Source organism: Triturus cristatus, chromosome 2_1 (assembly GCF_964204655.1).
Source record: "Triturus cristatus chromosome 2_1, aTriCri1.1, whole genome shotgun sequence".
Classification (NCBI taxonomy): Eukaryota; Metazoa; Chordata; class Amphibia; order Caudata; family Salamandridae; genus Triturus; species Triturus cristatus.
The window spans coordinates 1149051018-1149076984 of NC_140581.1; the positions used below are offsets into that span (position 1 = coordinate 1149051018).

The following is a 25967-nucleotide window of genomic DNA, read 5'->3' on the forward strand; positions in this document are numbered from 1 at the left end:
CGAGCGGCCTTAGGCTTATCAGAGAGGAGTGTTAGACATCTGCTGCATGCACACAGTTAATAAATGATACACAAGACTCAATAAGGCGATCCACACCAATTTATAAAAATAACACGTATCTTTATATAAATTTAGGCACCAAGATCATTACAATCAGGTAAGTATGCTTCGAGTTAGAAACCGTTACAGTTTAAAAAATGTGACACTTAGTGCTATTTCTGGAGCGGTAATGTTATCCTTTGGAGGAAAGACATATACTGCATATAGGTACTTTATAGCAACTTATAGGACCAATGTTCTGGACTTGAGGTGAGCATGGGGCAGGGTCTAAAGCAGCACCAACAGGTCACCTCAGGCAGCACTGGGGTGGCTAGGTGCAAAGCTGCAATACAGCGCCGGGTGCCCAGTTGAAGTCAATGAGAATCAGTCCGGTCAAAAAGAAGCTGCAGGCTGAGACTGCGGGAACAGTCTGGCCGGACCAAAAAGGGGGCTCAGGTGTCATGATACTTGGGATGTGAGGACACCTTTGGCCCTCTTCTCCTCGGGCCAAGGTGGGCGGATGCAGAGGTGTCCTGTGGTGTCGTTTTTTTGTCACCGGAGACACTCGCGGTAGAGGGCCCTGCAAGTAACCTCGGGGAGTCCACAGTTGGCAAACCCAAGGTGGACTTCGGATCAGGAGGGTCTGGGGACCACGCTGGCACCGTTGGCCCATTTAAACTCGGGCTAGGGGACACGGGTGCAGTGATGCTTTCCAGGCTCATGTTTTTGGCAGTCTGGTGTCCTGCCAGCTCTTCTGGGGTGCCTGCAGGGTGCAGTGGAGCTACTCCACTGGAGTTCCTGGGTCTTAGGTGAAGGCTGACCATTCTCCCAGGTGTTTGGAGGCAGCTGCTGGACGAGGTGTTTTTGGCACAATTGTTGAGGACAGCAGGCAGGCCGACAGGGTTGGTGCCAAGTCAGTTGCTGGTCTTCTGTTCTTGTGACTCTTCAGTGTCTGCCTTTTTCTTTCAGGCCTGCAGGATCTGATTTCCTGGTGCCAGGGGCTACCCTAAATACTAGATTTAGGACTGTTAGGGGAGTGTCGGGTAGTAGCCAATGGGTTACTAACCCAGTGGTCACTACGCCCCCTATATGATGACTTCTTGTGGGATGTGGGCATAACCCTGTCCCAGAGTTACTAATTCTGTCATCACCAAGATGGCAGACTTTTAATTTTCCTGTCCACATCAAGTAGCCCACCTTAGGGGTGGAACTAGCCTGAGGGTGAACACGCCTCTCTTACAACAATTTTTTTTTCCCGCCTGGTCAAGCGCCAATTGGGCCCTGGTCAAGGGGGCGTGGCAGCCCTTGACCTTTGAGGGAAGCCATATTCACATACCAAAGATAGTGGTCTCTTTGAAGCTCCCTGGCTTGGAATGCTAATTTACAGGTCATCCTGCCGGAGGGGGTGTTAATCCTGACCTCCTGAGAGTGTGGGCTCTAAGCCCTGGGGGTCAGAAACTCATCTGTAGTGGCAGGCAGGTCAGAACCAGTCAGCCAGCACACTAGTACTTGGTAGGTTTTCAGGGAGCACCACTAAGGTGCCCTCTGGGTGCATGTATTAATAAATCCATCACTGGAATCAGTGTGGGTTTATTAATACAAGATGTTTGATACCAAACATCTTTGGTTTCAGTGAAGCCATCATGTAGCTGGGGAACTTGTTTTTACCAGTGTCCAGCACATGTACTTAAAATGGCTTTCCTGGTCACGTACACTGACAGTAATTCAGCTGGCCAACTCAGAGGCATATCTGCTCAGGCAGATACGTCCACACATGTAGTATAGTGCACCCTGCCTTAGGGCTGTGAGGCCTGCTGTAGGTGTCATTTACCTATACTGCATGCTGTGTCTGCAGCCATGGCACACAGGCATTTGTGCCATGTCATGTTTTCACTTTTGTCTGCACCAAGACACACACCCTGCAATGGCAGTCTGCATGATTTAGGTGAGGGGTCATTTAGGGTGGCACAATACATGCTGGAGTCCTTAGAGACCCTTTTTAGTACCCATGCACTAGATACCTGGGGAACCATTTACTGTGGACTCACAGGGGTGCCAAAGGTATTGCCAATTGGGGGAACAATTGTACAGTTTTAGAGAAAAAGATCTGGCACTGGGGATCTCGATAGCAGGAACCCAGTGCACTTTCTGTCAAAATTGCATCGAATACCAGGCAAAAAGTGGGGAGCCGCGAGGAGGAGACCTTTGTACGAGGTAGTACCCTGGTGCATAGTGCAATTAGCACCTTGTCTCCCTCGTCTTCTAAGGCTCATGAGGCCCCGCCTTTCATACAACAAATTATCCTTAAGGAATTTCCCTTTGGTATCGTATTTTACATTCAGACAATTGGTCTCTAACACGTAGCATTTACTACCTGTTTATGTAGCATCACATCATCGATGACATTGTCTAACTAGCTACGTGAGAACGGTAGGGATCTGTTAACCTGTCCTGAAGAAGAAGCAGCACGCTTCGAAACATGTTGATACACACAGGAGGCTTTGTATATTGACACAACACACCTCCGACCCACACCTTTTTAACAATACCGGCACCATGGAATATTAAAGTTTCTACTCCACAGGAGCTAGGTATTTTTTAACATTCACTTTTCACTCACTCCTGACCCTTCCAGTCACGCATTTCTACACCACACATAGTGTACAAAATCAGTGCTCCCGTGTACTCGCAGGTAGTAGCACGCCGCATCCCGTAGAGGGGCGCGAAGACCCCTATGATGAAGTATGACACCAAGGGCCCTTTTGGTGTGTGAGGGGTATTTAAGTAACACAATGTGCTTCCAACCAATGTAGGTAATGTACATGACCCTGGATTTCAATAATCCTCCGCCATAATCCTTCGAGGGTGGATCCTAGTGTTTATGATAATTTGCAAGGGGAGGTTGAATCCACCCCCGGTGTTCGGTTAGGACACCACCTTTCCACTCCCTCTTTTGTTATTCATAGTAAAAGGTAGGGGTGAACATGTCAAAAAGGGACACTTTCCTATCTTACTGATAACTTTAAAGGATCATGGGAACACATCTAAACTGTCCCCATGGGACAACCTCTTTGGTACTTCTTGCACAGTTCCTGATTAGTCTTGATAGTTCTCCTTTGCTGTGGTGTTGAGGATGTGATAAGTCTCTGGGTTAGGCTGGCTGGGTTGAGGGTCAGCACTTGTGATTATGTTCCTCCCTGTACATGAGGACTTTATTCCTCCAAACCCCCTCGTTGGTATCCCTTGGGTTGCATAGTACCCTCTGTTCATTTGTTTGTGGCAGTGCAGGCTGCATCTGTGGTCTGTTTGTGTTCAACAGGAAAATAAAGCTCTACATGGTGTGCACTGCCTCCTCGTCTCTAAACTTTGGGTTCCTCTTTAGTCCATTTAGGAAAATGTAATTCTTCATAACAAATAAAACCAGCACTGCGCAATATCAATCACTCCCCATGTGCGACATTCGCTCATACGTTGATTCACTACAGCCAAAATGCTAATTAATTTACTAGCAGTCGGTAAACTAAACTCCTGTATTGTAACTCTAAGTCCTAAACTTTGCAACCTGAATTTAGTACTATTGTAACAGGCATTTTCCAACCTCATCTTACCATCACTGTTCTGGCTAGCAGTCAGTAAACTAAACTGAAACGGAGGCAGTGACTTTGCCCCGGTCATGCCGCTTGGCGCACAAGTGGCAGTAATGGAGCCGGCGCAGTTTAATAGGTAAACAATAGAATCGCAATGTTTGGGGCCAGGCAAATCTTGCTTCTTGGATTCTTCCTCAGCCTAAACATATCTACAGGGGGTGTACAATCGGAGAGGCAATGCGTGGAGGAGGACCTTGAAAGCTTCGTAGGTGACATTCCGACCCCTGAGGGACCCATTACTGCAGATGTACCAGGAGACCTGCAAGGTAGGGTACCTACTAAGTTATCTCCAAAAAGAGATGATTTTAGTAACACCTAGGATGGGGAAACCCATAGAGGAGTGTGCATCACATTGGCCTATCTCCCTACTTAATATTGAGGTAAAAATGCTGGTGATGGTGTTGGCTAATCACCTGTTTGAGGTTATTGACAAACTGATTGCACCAGACCAGTCAGGCTTTATGACCCACAAGTCCACTCGGAATAATTTGTGAGGTCTTTATGGAGTTCTGGACAACAAGGACAGTGTGGGAGCCGGCCTTGTGGCGTGGTCCTGTTTCCCCGCGCTAAGCCGCACGAGGTCCCATGCACATCGGGGCTCCTCCATCTTGGATTGCACGTCACTCCACGTGACCACCTGTATGACCCTGCTCTACCCGGCCTCGGTCCCAGCGAGGCCCGACATCGAGACGCCAACCCCTGGCTCGGGGGATACCACGTGAGCCCTTCCCACTCTCGGCGGAGGGCAGTATCGATGGGACCCCCTACCGTCTCTCCACACCTGGGTGTGATCACCCCACAGCTCTCTGGGGCCTGGCGCCTCTCCTGCTGGGCGTCTGGCCGTCCCCTACCCGTCCTCTCCGCCCCCTCCGGGCGCATGGGTCCGGACATCAAAGGGCTCTTGTCCTATATCTGGGGCGACCCGACAACAGGGCAGTAGTTGTATCCTGGAGTCGAGAGCCCTGCTGATCGGATCGCGGCTGATCCGACGAAGAAGACTCACCCTGAACCACCCCTTGAGCCCTGCTGACGACGTCGCGGCTCCACCGTGCTTAAAGACCTTCACGAACCTTTGGGGCCCTGCTGACGCGGTCGCGGCCCGACCTTGTTGAACCTGACCACCAGAGCCCAGCTGACCTCGTCGCGGCTCGACCTAAGCGGAACTACCATCCGAGCCCTGCAGACGACGTCACGGCTCTCCACGTCCGAGCCGCTCTGAGACCAGCATCCAAGGTCTGGCGCAGAGCCCTCCCGTGCCTGGCTGGCACTAAGACTGTCCCGCTACCCTATCCTCTTGAACGAACACTGAGACTCTTGACAGGATCCCTCGATCCCTCTGTAAATATTGCACGTATTACTGCCGATAAATAATCTAATCTCGCAACTACTATTGAGTCCTGTGTGGTGGTGTTACTGGGCCTAGTACGATCATAGGAGAAAGACCTCCCTGAGGAGGCTTCTCAGCGGCGCTCGGCTATAACTTTGCGGTAGGAAGGTGCCGGAATAGTCTCCCCGACTACCCGGCGGGCCTCCCTCCAACAGACAGGCTGACAGAACCAATGATGCTCCTCTCGCTGGATGCCATAAGGACATTTGACTTATTAGAATGGCCCTATTTGGTGGCAATTCTTGAGAAGATGGGATTCGAAAGGGAGTACAGCTGATCTATACTCGCCACACTACGAATGTGAGAATCAATGGCACAGTCTCACAAGAATTGTGGCTGGGACGCAGAACAAGACCGGTATCCCGGCTTCCCCCATCCTGTTTGCCTTAGCGTTAGAGCCATTGGCAAAATGGTTCCCGTGGGACGCACTGGTGCAGGGCCTCTGATGAGATCAGGGCTGGAGGACAGAATCTCCTTATACGCAGATGCTATGTTGTTGTACCTGGCAGACCCGGAGAATTCTAGTCCACGAATACTTGACATACCACATTCGCAAAATTTGCTGGAGTGCATATCAACTGGCACAAATCAGTGGTGTATTCCCCGACAGGATGGCAGCCCCTGCAGGCATGGGAGTTGCCCCAGAATGGACGATGCTGGGGTTCAAGTACTTGGGGATATTTATTACAATAGAGCCCAAAGAATTCATAAGCCACAATCTATGGCGTGTCCACGAGGAATACAAATGGAATGTGAGACACTGGAGGAAACTCCCACTATCATTGCTGGGACTTTATAAAATGATAGTGCTAGCACCTTATAAAATAATAGTGCTACCTAAATTCCTGTATATGCTGTAGAATACACCATTCGAGGTTTCCAACTTCTTCTTCACAGTAGTCAAAGTGGTCACCCTCTGCTCTGGGGTGGGGGCTTGCAGAGAATTGCCTTGACAACACTTACGAGGGCGAATATGAGTAGGGCATTGCACTTCCTGACCCAAGACTTACTTACTGGGCAACGCAGTTACGAGTGATGAACGACTGGACATTTGCGGACTACTCTGAGCCTCTCCTTGATGGCAGATAGGAGGAGGAGACCGATGCCAAGCAGAGGCTACATGATCAAGCTATATAAAAAGGATCGGACATTGATATTACATGGACCTGCGAATGCAGTCATCAAAATATGGAAAAAGGCAACCAGTGAAATGGGGTGGCGTGGGAGACTGACCATGGAAACTCCCCAATGCGATGAAGATACGCACAGATCTTAAATAAACTGAATGTTTTTCAAACGTGGGATCTGATAGTGGGCAGCCCCTTGGACGACATTTGGTCAGCTTATGGAATGGCCCTGTTCCAAGACCTCCAGAAACAATCTGAATTAACAGGTTCACAAAGATATACATATCTACAAATCAGCCACACACTGCATGAATTCTCCAGCTAATTATAGGATCTGGCAGAAGAATCCCCCCTACAATACAAGCTTCTGTTGTCTCCCCTACACACCCATGCAATATCACAAATATATAATTCACTCCTGTCTCATTGTAGAGGCCCATGAATAACCTTAGAGGAAGATAAGAACAAGACTTGGGCTACATGGAGGACTCGAACTGGGCCGATGCATGTAAATACCTGCAGGAACTTGCTATTAGAGCGGGCTTCCGACTGACACAGTTACAAATTCTACATCAGGCGCAGTACGCACGAACCCGACTACACTGTATGGGGAAGCTGGATAATAATAGGCTTCTGAGGGAATGTCACCAGGAAAGTAATTCATACATACGTTATGGTCCTGCCTACGATACAGGACTTCTGGTTGGGTGTCTAGCCACCTCACGAGGTCCCTGGACTCCGAGCTGAGCCTGAGTGCTCGGGTGATATGCCTGGGGAGAGCGGACGCTACCAAAATATACCTCACTGCTTTGTAATATTGCTTTTATGGTGGCGCGCAGAGATATAGTCCGACAGTGGGGTAACTCAACACCACCACTGGTCAAACATTCTACAAGGCACGCGGCTGCCCCATAAATTTGAGAATGTCTGGGTCGCCTGGAGAGATCTCAGAGACAATGACTGAGCTGCCAGGCGTGGTCTGGACAAGACCAGGCGATTTGTGGTCCCCAAACTAAGCAATCTTACAGTGTTGAGGGTGTGTTTGGGACACTGTCAACTCCGAGGCTATGGAGGGTCGAGCATGTCAGTTCAAACTCTACATTGTAGTATTACAAGAAGAAAGTTATTGAAAAAAGGAGTTGCAAAAACAAAACAATGGGTCTTTGAGGATCTGTGCTTGCACAACTCTATACTTGTGGGTTTCCTACCCCACTATGTAGTAAATAGCAATAGGCACTGATCCAATATCTTCTACATTGGTTGCCAGAGTGAATAATTGCCCCCAATGTGTGCACCATTCCAGAGAATCTGCTGCTGTTTTGATGCTCATTGCCCTAGGGAGAGGAGGAAAGGACCTGTCATTGTTAAAATCTGCTATCCAATTAAGGTCACCTCCCTATTTTACTGATTCGTGTCGTTCTAGCTAAAGGCCTGCTAAAACTGTGGCAGGAAAGATATGAGTGCTATGCTTGGCGCATAAATGCACTCGAGCGCTATAAACTCTCCATTTAATGTCCCTTGTACTTTTATTTATTATCTCCCTCCTGGCCCCTATTTCTGTGAGGTCTGCCTTCTGAAGCTAGGGAATAAGAATCTCTCTAGGCTTCAAATATGCCTGTCCCTGCTGTCGCTTTGAGGGTTAAGCCATGCCTCTGACATTCAATGTCAGTAAGTTGTTCGTCCCATGTTTCATTGCGATATCAATGTTCGCATGGGCATGCAGTGGTTAAAGTAAGAAAGGTCTGAGACAACGTGTTATTCAGTTCCTGAATGTGAGTATAATCAATCAATCAAGGAATTGTAAGCGCGCATCTCACCCGTGACGGTCTCAAGGCGCTGGGTACCACACAGCAATGCTTTCTGATGTAACTCAAGAGTCACCATTATACCTTGTAACTTTAGCGTTGTTACATAAGTTTGCTTTACCTTGCGAGATCACTTTCGTAAGAAAAGTAAACTTGTTTTTAGGCCCAGGTTTTCCCATCACTTCCAAATAGGAGTTTTTGTTCACATGTAGTATTATCAGGTAAAAATGAACTGTAGTGTGTTCATGTTTAATGAGACCTCTGTTCCTCATTGTCTGCAGTATGTGATGGCGATCTCTGTTCCTGGTGGTATGTACTCTCTGAATTGGAAAAGGGCTTTTGTGATTCGTTCCTCCAAGAAGAGTTCAACTGGCTGGCCCACAGTGTTTTCAGGAGGGTCCACAATGATTGTTGCCGCGTGTCCTTAGCCTTGTACTCCAGGAATCTCACTGTGTACTCTAGCTTTTAGATTTGGCTATGAATATCACTTCAGGTTCCAGAGACGTCATTTCAGTTTCCACTTCGTTCACGGTGTCCACAGTTTGCTGTGATCGGCGCTCAGACATTTGACCTTGATTGTCACTCAGTCTCTCTTATGCTCCACTGCCGCTCTCGTTTCCTGGATGGTCTGGAGTATTCGATCAATGTTGTCATGTGTGCTCAATTCCTTGCTTGTATCCACTGGTCGCAGAGGAACATACCATTCCGTGGCCCCAAGTGTCTGACAATGAGCAGATCTGTATCTTTAGAGTTCTCTTACAGGTGCTCTCTATACATTCTACTGTCGTCTCCACCGTAAATGAGTTGAGAGCACAATGCCAATAGAGCCATACATTGTAGTGTTATACAATCATGAGTCCGGTTCAAGGTAGGGCCTTCTGCCACTTCCTGCCCAGCCCACGAGGATTACACATCCCCCAGGGCCTAAAATGGAATGCATTGAAGATTAGGTCACTTGTAATGTAACTTGATGGCAGCATGAACCAGTCGTTCCAGAGTGTTTGTCAAAGCAGTAGAGAGCCGCTCTTGTTTCAGACTAAGAAAGACTATGTGTTATAAATACATGCAGGAGAGAGTTTAATATGTAATAGAATTCCAAGCGTGTGACATGGAATTCCTTTCTTGTTTACCTTGGAACTGACCTCACCAGTTGGAGCTGTGGTGACTCGCCTAAAGGTGTCACAGGGTTATTACCTAAATAAACTTCCTATGTTTCTTGAAAGAAATTGCTGGCCAGGTACCTCCTCAAGGCAAACAACCCTGATGAGAACGCTCTCAATCAACTAAGGGTGGTAGGGTTTAACTCGTTTTAACTGTACCCCAATTGCTGCATGCTTGAATTCGTGCTACCAACAATAATATCCATTGTGTAATAAAACAAGTTCACCTTTTATGACCATAATCAACAGTTTAAACACTAATTTAAGTGTACTGCTAATTATAGCCCACGCTCAGAAGGCCACGTGCTCTCACCCCGAGCCTCATATCAATGACTACCACTGTATGGACATTGATTGAGTCCATTGAGAGACCAGTTCCATCTGAAATCAATTTCTAATAAATTAGACCATTAAACATTGCCTTTTCTAATCGATTATAGCTCCATTTTCTCATACAGCAGCCCTCCTTCATGATTCTAATAATAACTACTTCCACCAACTATAAAGTTCAGCCACAGCGCCACCTAGTGTACTGCAACAGTACTATCAACGCTGTCACCATTAACTTAAAGCAAAGAAATTCACTGTTATTAAAACAAATAACACCACCGCAAAGGTATTCTAGTATAACCCCACTCAGTTTTTTAATTAATCCAGGAAATCCTCCCATAGAATGGGAAGACTGGATTGAAATATTTGATTATTATTTACAGGCAATGGATGGAACAGATTTTTCTGCGTTGCAGAAAAATCACTACTTACTCAGTGCCCTGGGCAAAGAAGAGCAACCCATCTTTAAGTCCCTCTTCAATACTCAGTGAGCATGGAAATCTATTATTAAATGTTTACAAAGAAGAAAAAACACAGATTGCAGACAAGATTTGCCAAATCTGTCAACATGGCAATGTGCTGCCACAAGTTTTACACACAACCTCAAAAGCCTTCAGAATCGGTTGATGAGTGTGTCTCTAGACTGCGTGCACTGGCATCAAAATGTCAATTTGTGGAAATGACAGAAGAATTAATAAAAGACTAACTCACTGTGCAGTGCTGCAGCAAGAAAATGCAGGATAGACCATGGGCTGCAAGCAATCCCTCACTGAAGGAAGCCATTAATATTGCAAAAGTAGTTGAGGAATTCGACAGGTGCGTGCGAGAAATGCAGCATTTAGAAATCAAGTGCAATGATGCTATGGGGCAAGTTGATTAAAGTTTTTAAGGAGTAAACGCTGTTGGGAGAAAACCACACATTTCGAACAAAGACCATAACAAAGTTGCACAGGCAACAAGTGCAAGACTGGACACTTCCATGAAGTGTTTCTATAGGTGTGCTAGCAGCATGCAGTCAGCTGATTCCTGAAATTGTTTGGTATTGGGAAACAATGTCGTTTATGTGGCAGAAGGGTACACTTTACCAGAGTTTGTAGTGCATGAAACAAAGGACGCATATCTCTTGTGGAAGACACTACAGAGAACTTAGTCTTGAGTGTAGAAAATGTTTGTTTTATGATTCAAAGCCCCTTTATCGCAGAGGTCCTCAAACTTTTTGATGCCGAGACCCCCTAGTCAAAATCCTTTAGGCGCAAGGACCCCCTCCTGATAAAAAAAAATATCTAGAACCTGGTACTCCTCATTATCAACAACTATCGACAGCCATAAACGCCCCCAATCCCCTGGGGAAATAATATTAAACGGTGTTTAACAAACCAAAGGTCTGTGAGCTTGGGGGCATGGTGAAAGGTGTAACTAAAAGGGCCTCATGTATGAGGAATTGGTGTAGGGCAGCACCGCAAGCCTTCTTGCTGCCCTGCCTTACACCAATGTGAAATGGCAGGAATGTACCATATTTATAAAATATGGTGCATTCCTGTCCTTTCCCCTTGCATTGGCACACAAATGGCTGCCTAGCACCAACACCTTCTTTCACATAAACAATCCCGAGAGGCGTTTTCCTCTTTCTATGTGAGCTGTAGAAAGCAGCATACATGGAAAGAGGAAAAAACGAGGAGAAATGAAAACATTTTTCCACTTTACGCCTCTGCTGGGGAGGCGTAAGGTTTTGACACTGCTCCCATGCAACGCTCATGGAATGCTTCCTTGACGCAGAGTAGGGCAACGCAGTGACTTGCGCTGCTTTGTCTCACTCCATATCAATGAGGCTATGCAGGGTAACTTTGCGCCGCCTCATAAGTATGGTTGAGACGCTTGTGCTTCCAGAGCGTACAAAAAAAATTATGCTCTTGAGGCTTCTCATAAATATGCCCCAAAATATTCAGTCTTTTTTTTTTTAGGTCTTTCACCATCAGGTAGCTACATATAAAATAATGGGTAGTTTAAATGGAAATACATTTAAAAAGTTGTTACTCAGTGGGAAATGCACTACAGTACATTATGAAACCTTTATTATTATTATTATGTTTCTTATATAGCGCCTGAATCGACCCCCGAAGGGGTATCTCCGCGCTTGCCTTGGGAACCCGTCCTGGCTTTTCCCTGTGAGATAGCCCCTACAGGGCATCCCCAAGGTGAAAGCCAGGCATCCCGCCGCGGGGGGGCGTTGTGGAGATTAAGCAAGCTTAATGCCCAGAGTTGCAGAGTGTGAACCCATGATTAGGTCAGGCACCGAAGCGAGAATTATCGAGTCCATGGACATTTGAGCTCAAGACCCTGCCGCGTCGGGAATTGAACCCTGGTCCCGGGTCTGACCTCTGCTTCAGGGTCTGCCTGCTCTAACCAGTGAGCCACACTTCTTGCACTGCAGAGATCTGCATGTAACCATTGAGCCACAGAATTAAATCTTAGTTGGTGCAGTGGAGACTAGTGACTTGTGTATTTTTAGTGCTACAAGGTCACAGCCTTTGACATAAAACACTGTGACTATGTAAGTCATTACTTTATACTTGCATTACACACAGTATAAGATAGACCGATACAAAATGTGCAAATAGTTTTACGATAAAATGCTGCTTCCAAAATGAAGATTTTAGTAATGCAATTTATTTTTACATAATTGTCCCTTGAACACCTCCTTAGGGGTACTAAGGGCTGTGTAAATACAATTATGATTAAAAGCATGCACTTCACAGCCCAGCAGTTAACTCTTTGCACTACCACATACAAATTTTTTTGGGGGGAGTTATTCGATCAATTAAAGCCAGAACCGGTTATCAAGCACCCTTTACACTTGCAGATTGACTAATAGCACACACTTGCATTTCGTTGACGCAAACATGCACCCTAGCACAAAGGCTTTTCACAGCGCAGGAGACTCAGTTAATGAAACTTCAGCTGTATCATTTTAACAATTGAAATTAGCCATCCCGGGACCGTTGTCTTTTTCCAGAACAAAAGCAAACGTTTTTGATTCCAGATACAAGTGAGGCTGGGTAATGCGCACCCCTCTTCCCAGAACTCCACGGCCCCTCTGGTGGTCATGCCCCACAGATTGATGACCTCTGCTCTCTCGTTTCTTCTGTACTCCTGTTGAAAGTCATGAATCTTTCACGAGAAACCTTCAGCTGCATCCATTTCCAACTTCCTCTTCTTCTGGACAGACACCACCCTTTTGATATACAGGGTGGATGAGAGACAATACGATTGAATCGCAAATAAAAAGATGCAACGTATAGAAGTTGACAAACAAAAACAAGTCATTGACAGAGTGTCTTTGTGTGACTTTTTTTCAGGTATGCTTTGTTTGTATTTGTTGGGAACAGCCAACGCGTTACGCCCAAACAAGGGCTTCTTCAGGGCGAATAACGATGCATATGACTGACATCGTAGGTAAAAGTAGGTGTAGCACGAGAAGGAATCGTCTGTTTCAACGCAGACGATAGGACGAATCCCAGACACTGCTCCAGCTTTACTATACTGCGACCACTAACACGAACGTACATAACCACAGCATGCTAACCACCCCAAGGACTGGATGACACAGTGAGATACACCCACGGGCGGCTTTTGAGTCCAAAGGCTCTTTAACAGCCGATTCCTTCTCGTACTACACCTACCATTACTTACGATGCCAGTCATACAGCATCGTTAATCGCCCTGAAGAAGCCCTTGTTTGGGCAAAACGTGTTGGCTGTTCCCAACGGATGCAAACAAAGCATACCTGAAATAAAGCCACACAAAGACTCTTTGCCAACGACTTGTTTTTGTTTGTCAACTTCTATACGTTGCATCTTTTTACCTGCTATTCAATCGTATTGCCTCTCATCCACCCTATATACATGTTGATATTTATGGTCAATGGGCAGCTGATCATTTGAGGCGGGCAATAACGCTATACCACATGACTGATCCAGGTAGTGGAGTCTCCTACAACCCGGCTGCTTTTCTTCTTTGTAGATACCACCCTTTTGATACAATGCCATTCTCCTCATATTCAATGTTTGCCTATTTTGACCCATTTATTTCCTAACTCCCTCACCTTTTATGGTCCTTTGAATTTTGAAATCCTGGTTTAACTTTCACCCAGTCCCCTCTGCTTATCCGGCGATGCATCTGTTCTGTTTTCCGAACGTTATAATTCACATGTGCTTTCATATTGTTCAACCAGTAGGGAACCAGTTTAGTTCCAGGAGACCTGCCCGATATTATCTGAAAGGGAGATTTACCTATAGCAGGATTCAGAGTAGTGCGGTGAGCCCATATGCCTTTCACTGTGTGAGAAGTTGGCCTTTTATATGCTGTCCACTAGTTGTAGTGGGCACCTTGCACCAGTCCAAACAACCCTTATTGATGCTAGTTTTAAAGACAACCTTTATTGAAAGCTATCCTAGTGGTAGCAATGGAGAGCAGCCTTCAGGCTAAGTCTTGAAGGAGTGTAAAGCAGCTTGATTTACCAGATTATAACCTCTTGAATCGCTAAATGAAGGAGAACCACACAAGGTATATATAAAATATATGTATTTATTTCTAAACACTCACTACTAATCTCTTTATGAGATTAGAGTCCAAGATACACAATAATACAGTTCTAAAACGACTGTAAATAGCACATTATACAATGGGCCCAAGGGGCGGACCAAACCATATATTAAGAAAGTGGTATAAGAACCACGACTTGACTAGACACAGTGCCTAGAGCACATAGAATCGCTGGGACCCCAAGGAACCACCCAAGGTAGTGACACAGGAGACCCACAGAGGACGCATGCAGTGTGAGAACACAGGAGCGAGCCCCGTACTATTCTATGGAAAAGTCGCGGTTGGAATTTTAGAAGTTAAGGACACTTAGGAGAGGACTTTGAGCACACCCCTTTAGACTTAGGGGGTTCTAGGGCCAGCACCCACGGGAGCACCGAAGTACTCGAGTTACCTCACTCAGGGAAGCCGGGTGCATAGGTGTCAATTGGTGTCGGGAATCGTAGTTGATTTCAATGGCGATCTGCTGCAAAGTGCTGCTGCCGGGAAGAAGAAAAGTGTCCGGTGTGATCCAAACCTGGATCAAAGATCAGAAGAACCTGAAAGCAGAGGGGACAGAGACTGGGTCACTTTCCAGTGACCAGGGGCACGGTAGACGAATGCCCACTGATGTCGGGTGTTTCAGGTGCTAAGAGGTGAAGCTTGACTCTGCATCCACGAGGACCAGGAGCTGGATCCAAGGTGTCCCACGAAGGATGTCGAGTACTGCGGTGTCGGTGCTCGGATTGAACACAACAAGCCTTGGCAACAGCAACCCACGCAGGAAGAGAAAAGATGCTTTGGTGTGGACCAGCAAGGTCCTGGGGACTCCCCGAGCGATGGAGAGTCAGGGCACATCTGGAGCAACCAGGTAAGCTCAATTAAAGTTAGAGTTGGCTTCACAGGGACCCACCAGTCGACGGACCAGGGATCGCGAAAGGACCTCGAGAGAAAACACAAAGGGCCAGCTCACGGAACACTCGGGGAGTGTAGGTGGGCAATCTAAGGTGGAATTGCTGCTCGGGGTCAGGGCTATAAGTAACCCAAAGCTCAGCTGCAGGAGTCGCTGGAAAGCTGATGCTTCTGCAAAGTGACGTGGTGTCCAGGGGTTCGGGTTGCATGGTCGCCACGAGGGATACGGGCCTCAGACTTGCTGTGGGCACTAATCGACCTCTAAGACCACGGAAACCCACCTCCTGTGTTGCAAAGTTCTTCGGAGTCCTCAGGAGCTTCGGAGATGCAAACCGGTCAGATGCGTCGTTGGTGCCTGCCTTGCAGGGGAGTAACTCCTTTACTCCTATGGAGATTCTTCAGTCATCTAGTTCAATGTAGATCGTCGAAGTTCCAGGATTATGTATCAGAGTTTCGTCCAGGTAAATCTAAAGTCCTGTAGCCAGGGGTTCCGATCTTATACCCAAGGAAGGGGTGGGACAAATTCTAGGGACCCACCTATGGGACGGTCAGGAAAGAGGGGTGGCTACATCCATTTCCTTTGTTCAGTTTCGCACCAGAGCAGGGGCTGGTAGCCCCTGCAACCGGTTTGAGCTGGACTATGCACAGGGACACCAAATGTGCCCCAGTGCAGACTTCAAAGCACTCTTGGAGTGCACCCACCCAGCCCCAACACACTAAAGCCTGTCTGGGAGGTGGTGACACCTCCCTGTGACAGGAAACCTATTGTCCAGGCCTCCCCTGTCGGAGTTTCGTCCAGCAGCAGGAGGGCAGACTCATGTCTGTGGCTGGCAGCATCCATTTTATGATGCCAGGGCTCTGTTAGCTGGTACCGGGTATACCGGTGCTGTCATGTCTCTCCCTCTAGAAGGGTGGGATCATACTCACACACCAGTTACTGGTGTGGGGGTATGATTCCAGGGTGTTTGACACCAAACACGACATGTTTCGATGCAGCCATTCCAAAGTTAGCATTTACCGTTTGGTTATAATGTACTTAAGTGTATATGGTCTGGTTGCATCACAAACAACCCCGGAATAAAGGTTCCGAAAGCTGCAGAGGGTCTCTGCTCATGCATGGACATCCTCTCACATGAAACCCAGCACCCTGCCTTCAGGATTGTGAAGGCCTGCCATAGGGGTGACTGATGGGTTTACATGTGCAGTGATATGGAGAGATATAGTGAACCTATATCTCAGTAAGGGGTGCATGCACCACCTTACCCAGGCTGCAGCAGCAGACCTGTGGTGTCATTTTGGAAGGCTTCCCAGGGGTGGCATAATACATGCTGCAGCCCCTGGTAGGCCTCTGGGGTACCTATGTCCTGGGTACATAGTATACCATATACTAGGGACTTACAAGGGTACCCCAGAATCCAATCTGGCGTGTCACTAAAGTACTGGTAATCAATTTTGAGAGGAAGCAGCTAGGCTGGGGTCCTGGTTAGCAGGGCCCCAGCCAGACTAAAGTCGAAAAACAGTGAAACAGCAGCAAAATGTGGGGGTAACTATAAGAAGCAGATCCTACTCTCCTACACACTGCACCCTGTAAATTCAACCCTGACTTGACTGCCAGTTCCAAGATCCCTTTCACTAACCTATTGATCTTCTCAGTTTGACCATTGCTCTGTGGGTTGTATAGGGAGGTACCAATGTGCTGTACTCCAATACTTTGAAAACAGTTACCTGATTGTTACGTGATTGTTAACTGGTGTGTCTTCTTGGGGTTCCCCACCTTGCCTTCTATCGCTCATTTCTCGTGTCCATTATGTGTGTGTATGTGTCACTGCTTTGTGCTAGTTATGATAGTTTAATGTTTTGGGCAATTTGTGTGTCAATAATGGAGAAAAGGAGATGTGTGATAAATACCTTCTGGAGAACGTTTACTATGCAATAGAATTCCATGTGTGTGTTGTGGAGTTCCCTTCTTGTTTACCTTGGAACTGACCTCACTAGTTGGAGCTGTGGTGCCTGCCCGAAAGGTGTCACAAGGTTATTGCCTGAATAAACTTCCTGCGTTTCCTGAAATAAATTGTGTTCTTTTTCTACAACACTATGATATTGACTTATTGAAAGTTCACAGTGATCCACTCAAATCCTATCTTAATATTGAGTCTATACCACACACCATTCTTCTGCCAAGGAGGGACCAGCACTCTTTCCTATTAACTAACTAGTAGCCAAGCTTCAGGCTACTCCTGCAAACTGTGAACCCTTCCAGTTAGTGTTCCTTAATCTCACCGGACCGCCCTTCTATCTAGCGTCCAACAGTGCCAGCCTCCTTTCCTGTGCCATTTCACCCATATCACTGTGCCCGCTCACCTGCTGTCTATTTAACCTCCAGCTTCTCAAAGTCACTTACCTTTCAAACATGTTCTCCTAGCACGGAGGCTGAATACCAAATCGAGGGGACCGGTGCTTCTTCCTGTTTACCTGTGATCTCTCAAAGCCAGAATCCAGCCCTCTTCACAGATTTCAGAGTTTGAAACAACCCCTGTAATATTTCTCTGCTGATGTGTTCTGGTGTCACCATTCTTACTTGGTGCTGAGCTGTCAGCCTACTCAAACTCGGATTCCTCCCTTGCACCAGTCCACGTTCAGCAACACTGCCATCCGTCCATTGCCATGAAAGCTCTTGGCCTAAATCCATGCATTTTCATACCTGCCAACTCACACTGTGCCACCGTGTGACACACGATATCGGCTCCCATCACATGGTCTCCCTATGAGGAGCCGATATCACACGGTGGCAGGGAAAACTGGCTGAAAACCAATGTAAATAGTGGTTTTCCACGGCTTTGAACTGCCGACATTCATTAAGGGCTGTGTTTTTTGGCACCAGCCTCAATAAGCGTTTTATATTTTTTTAAGATGAGGGGGATTGGTGGGGTTCAAAAGTGCCTTGTTGATACTTCTTGCGAGAAAGCAAAAGTCACACAATTGATGGACGGAATGCAGAACAAATCAAAACATTCACCCCCAGTCAAGAGATCTGGGTTAAATTCATCATTCTTTTGCTCACCATGCCACCCCAGTTTAGACCTGGCCATATGCAAATCAGTCTTGACCCTGTGCCTCATGGGAACAGTCTAGCCCAAACTGCCAAGCCAGGTCCTCCCTGGACCGGAAACATGCATCCTAGGACCGGTTTCGGGGTTTCATCCCTCTTCAGCCAGGATAGCTTGATTCCAGTGGCACAGTGAGCCCAGGACTCACGTCTGAGCTGAAGACGGCTGAAATGCCAGAAACCGGTCCTAGGAAGCTTGTTTCCGGTCCAGGGAAGGCATGGTTTGGCAGTTCGGGCTGGACTGTTCCCATGAGGCACAGGGTCAGACTGATTTGCATATGGTCATGTCTGAACTGGGGTGGCAGAGTGGGCTAAAGAACGGTGATGGATCAAACCCAGATCTGTTGACTGGGTGTGAGTGTTTGATTGGTTCTGATGCACCGTCCATCACCACCCCCTTTTGTACCGCTTTGTTCGCCATATGTTGGCAGGGTATGCTCAGACGTGAGTCCCTTGCTCACTTTGCCACTGGATTCAAGCAAGCCTGGCTGAAATGCCAGAAACCGGTCATAGGAAGCTTGTTTCCGGTCCAGGGAAGGCATGGCTTGGCAGTTCGGGCTGGACTGTTCCCATGAGGCACAGGGTCAGACTGATTTGCATATGGCCATGTCTGAACTGGGGTGGCAGAGTGGGCTAAAGAACGGTGATGGATCAAACCCAGATCTGTTGACTGGGTGTGAGTGTTTGATTGGTTCTGATGCTCCGTCCATCACCACCCCCTTTTATACCGCTTTGTTCGCCATAAGTTGGCAGGGTATGCTCAGACGTGAGTCCCTTGCTCACTTTGCCACTGGATTCAAGCAAGCCTGGCTGAAATACCAGAAACTGGTCCTAGGAAGCTTGTTTCCGGTCTAGGGAAGGCATGGCTTGGCAGTTCGGGCTGGACTGTTCCCATTAGGCACAGGGTCAGACTGATTTGCATATGGTCATGTCTGAACTGGGGTGGCAGAGTGGGCTAAAGAACGGTGAGGGATCAAACCCAGATCTGTTGACTGGGTGTGAGTGTTTGATTGGTTCTGATGCTCCGTCCATCACCACCCCCTTTTGTACCGCTTTGTTCGCCATAAGTTGGCAGGGTATGCTCAGACGTGAGTCCCTTGCTCACTTTGCCACTGGATTCAAGCAAGACTGGCTTAAGACGCCTGAAATGCCAGAAACCGGTCCTAGGAAGCTTGTTTCCGGTCCAGGGAAGGCATGGCTTGGCAGTTCGGGCTAGACTGTTCCCATGAGGCACAGGGTCAGACTGATTTGCATATGGCCATGTCTGAACTGGGGTGGCAGAGTGGGCTAAAGAACGGTGATGGATCAAACCCAGATCTGTTGACTGGATGTGAGTCTTTGATTGGTTCTGATGCTCCATCCATCACCACCCCCTTTTGTACCGCGTTGTTGATACTTCTTGGCATGAGGCACCGCCCCCTTTGAGGCTCCGCCCACCCCTCACACGTTGAGCTTGTTCGCCAAGTTGGCAGTTATGCATCTTGACCCTCAGACTAGAATCTTTTAATCGGGTCTGTTTGTATGTCCCTGTGGCTGGAACCTTTTCAGAGTCACTTAAGCAGCCCTGTGACTTCAGCACAATACCTCCTTATTCAGAGGGCGTCACATCCCAGGGACATTTTTTTAACACTAGGAGCTCTGTTGTGAACTTTGACTACATTTATGAAGTTCAGCATCCTGTTGGAGCCCTTCCTTCAATTGTCATTCAGCCACACAGCCTATAGCGTGTAGGATTCTTTGGCAGGATTGCCCCCTTCATGGGAGCAAAGCGAGGCACGTCCTTATCCCATGATGGCCAGTCATGTCCCCGAAACTGAGCTTTACTGGGAAAAAAAACAGCACTTAGTTTTATTTAAAGCACCACTACAGTGAGCAATTGATGGCCAATAAATTCCTATCTATACTTTATTTTTGGATGCTGATTCTGCCCCAGCAGCAAAATGTGTGTTTGAGTTGTTGATACGTTACTTGGATAGTATATATACATGTGACTTTATCTGTACTCTTCATCATATTTCCTTTATATTGGTTCAATAGAAGGTAGATTGAAAAACATTTAAAAGGTAGATTGTAAAACATTTAAAATAAATGAGCAATAAAAACATACAAATTCATTAAAAAACAATTCTAAGAAATACAAACTCATTTAAGAAATTACAGTCCAACAAGTCTCACCATATTTTAAGATGCATAATATTAGATCTCAAAATTAATAAAAGTTATTCAAAAAGAAGCATCCCAAAACTAAAAAGATTTACAAATAGGTCAAGTAAAATCATGCAAAGAAATGTGGGTAAGCCCAAAAAGTATCTGTACTCTCTTTTATGAGTAAATTGCTCATTGTATGGTAGACTGAATTACTGATTAATATAAATGTTTTTTTGTATAGTTTGTGTAACCTTATTTGTGCTTTTTTTAGCATTTTATTTGTTTTATAAATCTGTAATGATCTTGATACAACTATTAAACTGGATTGATGCTTACCTGTAGTTGTTGAGTTTCTGGGTTATTTTGTTTAAATCGTTATTGAAATTAAATTACAAATGCATTTGATGCTGACCAATCTGCTTTTGATTGGCATCTGTAGAAATTAACATTCCAAAAAGCACAAGAAAATGGCTTGCTGACTGCCCGGCTACCAATTCAAGAATGTATGGTGAAAAATGTTAATGAGAAGAACTATCATTCAGAGATACTGGCTATCAATCAAGGTAAGCAAATATGTATTGGTACAGATTAAATTTTTTCGGGTTGCATTCCAGTGGACCAAGAGCCAGATGAATAACAGTTTTTGCGGGCACAAACAAGAGATCGGCCCGTTTGCGACCGCAAAAAGGGTCCTGGCATGTATAAATGCTCCTCAAATAGCGTTTGCGACTCTCGCTATTAGGAAGGAGCATTCCTTCCTAATAGCGAGTGTCAATGCAATGTACCAATGTTTTTCAACCTCATTTGCGGTCGCAAAAAACTCGCAGTTTACCACCTACTTCAAGTAGGTAGTAAAGAACTCACAAATGGGATGGGGTCCCCTTGCTCTTTGTGAGTGTGTGCAAAAATATTTTTTAAGACCAGGCAGTGGTCCCAGGGACCACTGCGTGCCCTTAAAAAATGAAACTGAAAAGTTTCATTCTTCTTTTGTAAATGCATCCCGTTTTCCTTGAGAAAAACGGGCTGCATTTTAAAAAAAAAAACTACTTTATTGAAAAAGCAGTCTCAGATATGGTGGTCTGCTGATCCCAGCAGGCCACCATCCCTGGGAGTGCTAGCCATTCCAAATGGAGTCACAAATTGTGACTGCCTCATGAATATTAATGAGGCATGCAATTTGTTATCCATTAGGAATTGCAAACAGTGTCTGAGACACTGTTGTGCATTCAATTTTGCGAGTCTCAAATTGAGAGTCGCAATTCGACACAGTTTGCGACTCGCAAAATTGAATGGCCGTACATCTGGCCCCAAGTGCCTGTATTGCTAAAAAGATCCTCTTAGTGGAATACAACACTGCCTATTCCAGCTTCCTTGAGGAATGTGTAAAGTTCTTAAAAAAATGTATCCATAATTACAGACTGTGCATAATGTTGCCACCCACTTTACTGGCAAGCACTGTTAGAAATATTTGTAGGAAAGAGCAACAGGTCTGGCATGGGGCCATTGAAAGGCCACTCTAAAGCTACTTTAGTAAATTAGATTAAAAAAAACTCCAGTTCACATTTGCGCTTTATCTGCGACAAAAGAGCGAGCAGTGCAGTCAGCACTTATAATTCAGTCAATCAGACATGGAATAAAGTAATAAATAGTATCACAAGTACTATAGAAGAGAGCTTTTAAGCTGTGCTCAAGCATATTATGGAACATTGCCTGATCTCTGGCCTCAGTTTACACCATACAGTGCATTGCTGGCCGTTTGGTTACACTGCAGTTCACAAAATAATATTTAATATTAACCCCTTGTGTGCCACGCCCTTTCCCCGCTCTGTGCCGGGCGTTGCATTAGCGGGCGGGGTTCATGACGAGCTGGACTCGTCATGGGCACAGCGCAACCGCGGCCCATGACGAGTCCAGCTCGTCATGGGCACAGAAGGGGTTAAATACCCAGAAATCAACAAATCAGCATGTTTGTTATTTTTTTTCAAAAGTGAATAAACAGCTAATATATTCACGCTTCATTGTTTCAACATCCTACTCCATGATTTTTTTAACGAATTTCTCATTTAAGCCGAACGGTTTCTTCCAGCCACTAATAATTGTCTGCCACTTTGTGTTTTCTTGGAACGTGGACCTTCGCATTAAAAAATCTGTGATCCCACAAGGTGCCCCTTAGGATAAAACTAGCTTGTAATTCGGCAGTGTGCCCTCCCGTTGGATTTGTCTTTTCAACCAGATGTGCTGGACCTAGATGGATATCGATATGGAAGACAGATTGGTTGTATTCGATATTGATAAGGGATTTAATACTGTTGATATTACAAATAATGTTTCTACTATTCTTCGCTTTTCAGATTTACTCACAATTCCCCGGCCCCACATTTCCTGATATCGTTAGCGTACTTTGACAATCAGCAAGGGTCAATTTGTCTTCTCAAAATGGATTGTATTTCTGATGTCCCTTGCTGTGTGCTCACATTTATGGCATGCGTAGCATTTGCACAGCCAAGTTCTGTGCTCGCTGGAGCTTTCAAACATCTTAAGGTGGAAACTCTTCATACATACAATTTCTAATTTAAATGTTTTGAGATAAAGATTGGATCCGGATCTCACTGAGATTTGACCACCATCGCCGTAGTGTTCCATGAAAGAGGAGGTTTGAAATGGGCGTGACAAATTGCCAAAAGTTTAGCGTGCAGTCTTAGTTTTTTCAACAGTGGTCTTATGAAATCTTTCCAAGAGACTTTGGAAGCACCAGTCGTGAACGTGAGGTGTAGATTCAGGTAAACATCTCCTTCTGGAAACATACGAATGGAGTATGGTTTGCCAGTCTTAAAAAATATTTCCATTCAGATCTTCTGTAAAGCAGAGATGGAATGGGATTGAGGCAATTGAAGACAATAGTTTTCTCAAGTAACCTCAGGATAGGGGTCTTAACTGATCCCAGGTGGGGTGCCAGGCTCTGGTCAAAAGAAGGACAATGCTGATAGCAGTGCTTTGTTATAAGCTGAAAACAAATGGTCAGCAACTCTTAAATGGGCCATTTCTAAAAGGTTTAACATAACTGTAATGTTTAAATAAGTCTAGAGATACTTAAACATTGCAAATTGAATATATTCATTGTGAAAATTTTTGAGGGGGGGGGGGGCAACTATTTTGTTTTCATACTGGGGGGGGGGGGGGGCATTAAAAAGTTTGAAGACCACTGCCTCAAGATAACAATAGGGTAATTATTATGCAGACCATGGCTAATTAATGTTTGCAAATTCACATAGTATCTTTTGGGTGAACATCCCTGATGCTATTTCCTTGATGAAGTTAAACACCTTTAAGTAGTTGTTTATAGAGATACTTGTAAAATTTTCTTTGTCTTTTCTGATCTTAATGCTCCTTTTGTCTTCTCTTTCTAGTATTTGATGTTTTGTCAACATATTACGAGACCCAAAGCTGGCCGGAAGCTTTGAAGGCTGGAGTTCCTTGCGGGAATGGGTTTGTTCTTCCAGACACAGATGAATGACTTCAAATTGAAACAAGAAAGACTATTTTTAAAATCAGCTTGAAGAAGGGCGCAAATAGACTTTGTTATTGTGTGTACTATATGTACATACATTCAATTAAGATATCCTTCATGTTGTGCTGGATATTTACGTTCAAGCGTAAACGTTCTGGCGTTGATTCATGAAAAGACCAAAAAGGCCCTTCTTGTTTGTGAAGAATCATCAGGTATTTTTTACTTTATCTTCAGGGAACTACTACTATGAAGCCTTGGGATCAACCACAAGATACTAGGAAATGTATTTGTTTTTAATGCATTCATTTAATATTTATTATTTATATGTTTTAAAGTTGCTACACACAGCAGTACTGTCACAATACGTTGTCATGCCAGGCACCAGTCTGTTTTTTCATGTTATTTACAGTAAAAACCCATTGCTAACTGAAGGTTATGTGAGGTTTTCTTTTTATATGGATCTCTTCTTTCTATTAATGACAATGTGTGTGTTTGGAAAATGAGTTCTGTTGCGTTTGCCTGCAGGACCATGGTCAAATGACGAGGGGTGCTGCAAACAATATGAGCTATAGGGCAGACCCTCCCTTTTGGATATGAATGTTTGTGTGTGTACACGAGTGTGAGAATTCTTGAGTGTTTTACTGCACTGAAGTTTGGTCATTGTGAGCCATGCCCACAAAGTGAAAAGGGAGGGGCAGTTGCAAGGAAGTATTTAATACTGCCTGAAAAGTTCCAGACAGCGAATAGTGTCAGGGACAGAAGCAGGATACCCAGGCACCAAGGGTTTGATCCACAGCTACTAATCTGATTTGAGCTTCCAGCACGCAGTTTCCCCTGGAGGCCTCCTGACCTTTCACCAGGTCTGGAGCCTGAGATGAGGTCTGTCGGCTTTTCTGATTGGACCTCAATACATTCCTGTTCTTCTCTCTTGGCTTTTTCTGTGTCTTCGAGTGTCTTCTTCAGTTGATAGGCCCAGCTCCCTTAAGGATAGGACGCCTGTTTTCCTTGTGGGGTGGCCATGGCGTAATGTGCCCCCTTTGCTTTTGACTTGCCCTGATTGTCTTTGGCAAGAATGCAGCACACCCCTCACAGTTCTCCGAGCTGTGGTTCTTTTGGGGGGGCAGAGATTGCAAACCTAGTGGCTGTTCTTTTGTGAGTATTTGGTCAAAAGAGCGGTGACGCACCCATGCCTGGAAAATAAAAAGAGAAGGGAGACTACAAAGGACTATTCCGGACCCTAGCAGCAATTGGTGGAATAATGCACAGCCAATGCACAGAATATGACTCCTGAAAATTCTTCAAGCTGCAAAACTACTCCTAGCTGTAAGTAACCGTTTTGGAGGTGAGGTCTGGAAGTGACATGAAATTGAAAGAGTCGACAGGAACCTACATCTTCCAGGCTGCTACAGTGTAGTAAGTGAACAGCATTTTATCCAAGTGGCCTAGAAATTGGGCAGGATAATCCCCACCAACAAAGTTGCAGACCCAATACTGGGGGCACTGGTAAATTCAGACGTGTGGAAAATCCTGCCCATTATGAGGTTGTACCCTCACTATATACTAAATAAAAGAGAAATTATTGGGTGGATCAGGTTCCCGGATAGTCTCATTTTTAGGTCGAGGACCGCCGGTCTGCCGAAGGCAGAACCGGAAGTCGGAGATTTAATGACTTGGAGAAGAGGAGCTTGAACCCGCCCCTCTTCTCCCCTGTTCTCCATTGGCTGGCCTCTTCAATGCTGGCCAGCCATTGGAGAAGAGGTCCCGTCACTCCGATCAGGCCCCGTCCTTTTCGGATCGGGGGGCGTGTTTTTTGCAGAAAGTCTAATTATCTCCTCCAGCCAATGGCTGGAGGAGAGGAGATAATAGCAAAACACGCCCCCGAATCCGAAAACGCCGCTGCGTTTCTCCGAGGCATTTCTGCTCTGCCTCGGAGAAAGGCAGCGGTGTTCGATGACTGCTTGGAAATATGCTTTTTACAAAACGCTGCAAGTACTGAGGTACCGAAGATTCTCTGTTGCAGCAAGGCACTGAGTGGCGGTAAAAGGAGTTTGATGTAAATATACATGCGTCAGCAGCGGAGGTGCAATAAGCGTGTATCTCAAACAGAAACTGAAACTTCTCTATCAAGGGGAAACATCACTGCCAAAGTTCAGAGCTTGTGAAAAAGCGACCAGCGAAATCACTTGCTAGTTAATGTTGGGGGGGGGGGGGGGGGGGGGG

At 45.8% G+C, this 25967-nt stretch overlaps 1 protein-coding gene across 3 annotated transcripts in view; it reads left to right on the top strand.

Annotated features, from left to right (window-relative positions):
• TRMT10B (tRNA methyltransferase 10B) overlaps positions 1-24176 on the top strand; it is a 121273-nt gene extending 97097 nt beyond the window's left edge. For all 3 annotated transcript variants that reach the window (XM_085640860.1, XM_085640861.1, XM_085640862.1), the window contains 2 exons: positions 20679-20802; positions 23647-24176. In XM_085640860.1, the coding sequence (XP_085496986.1) occupies positions 20679-20802; positions 23647-23753 (231 nt within the window). In that variant the 3' untranslated portion in view covers positions 23754-24176. The remainder of the gene's footprint in view (positions 1-20678; positions 20803-23646) is intronic.
• The last annotated feature ends 1791 nt before the right edge of the window (positions 24177-25967 follow it).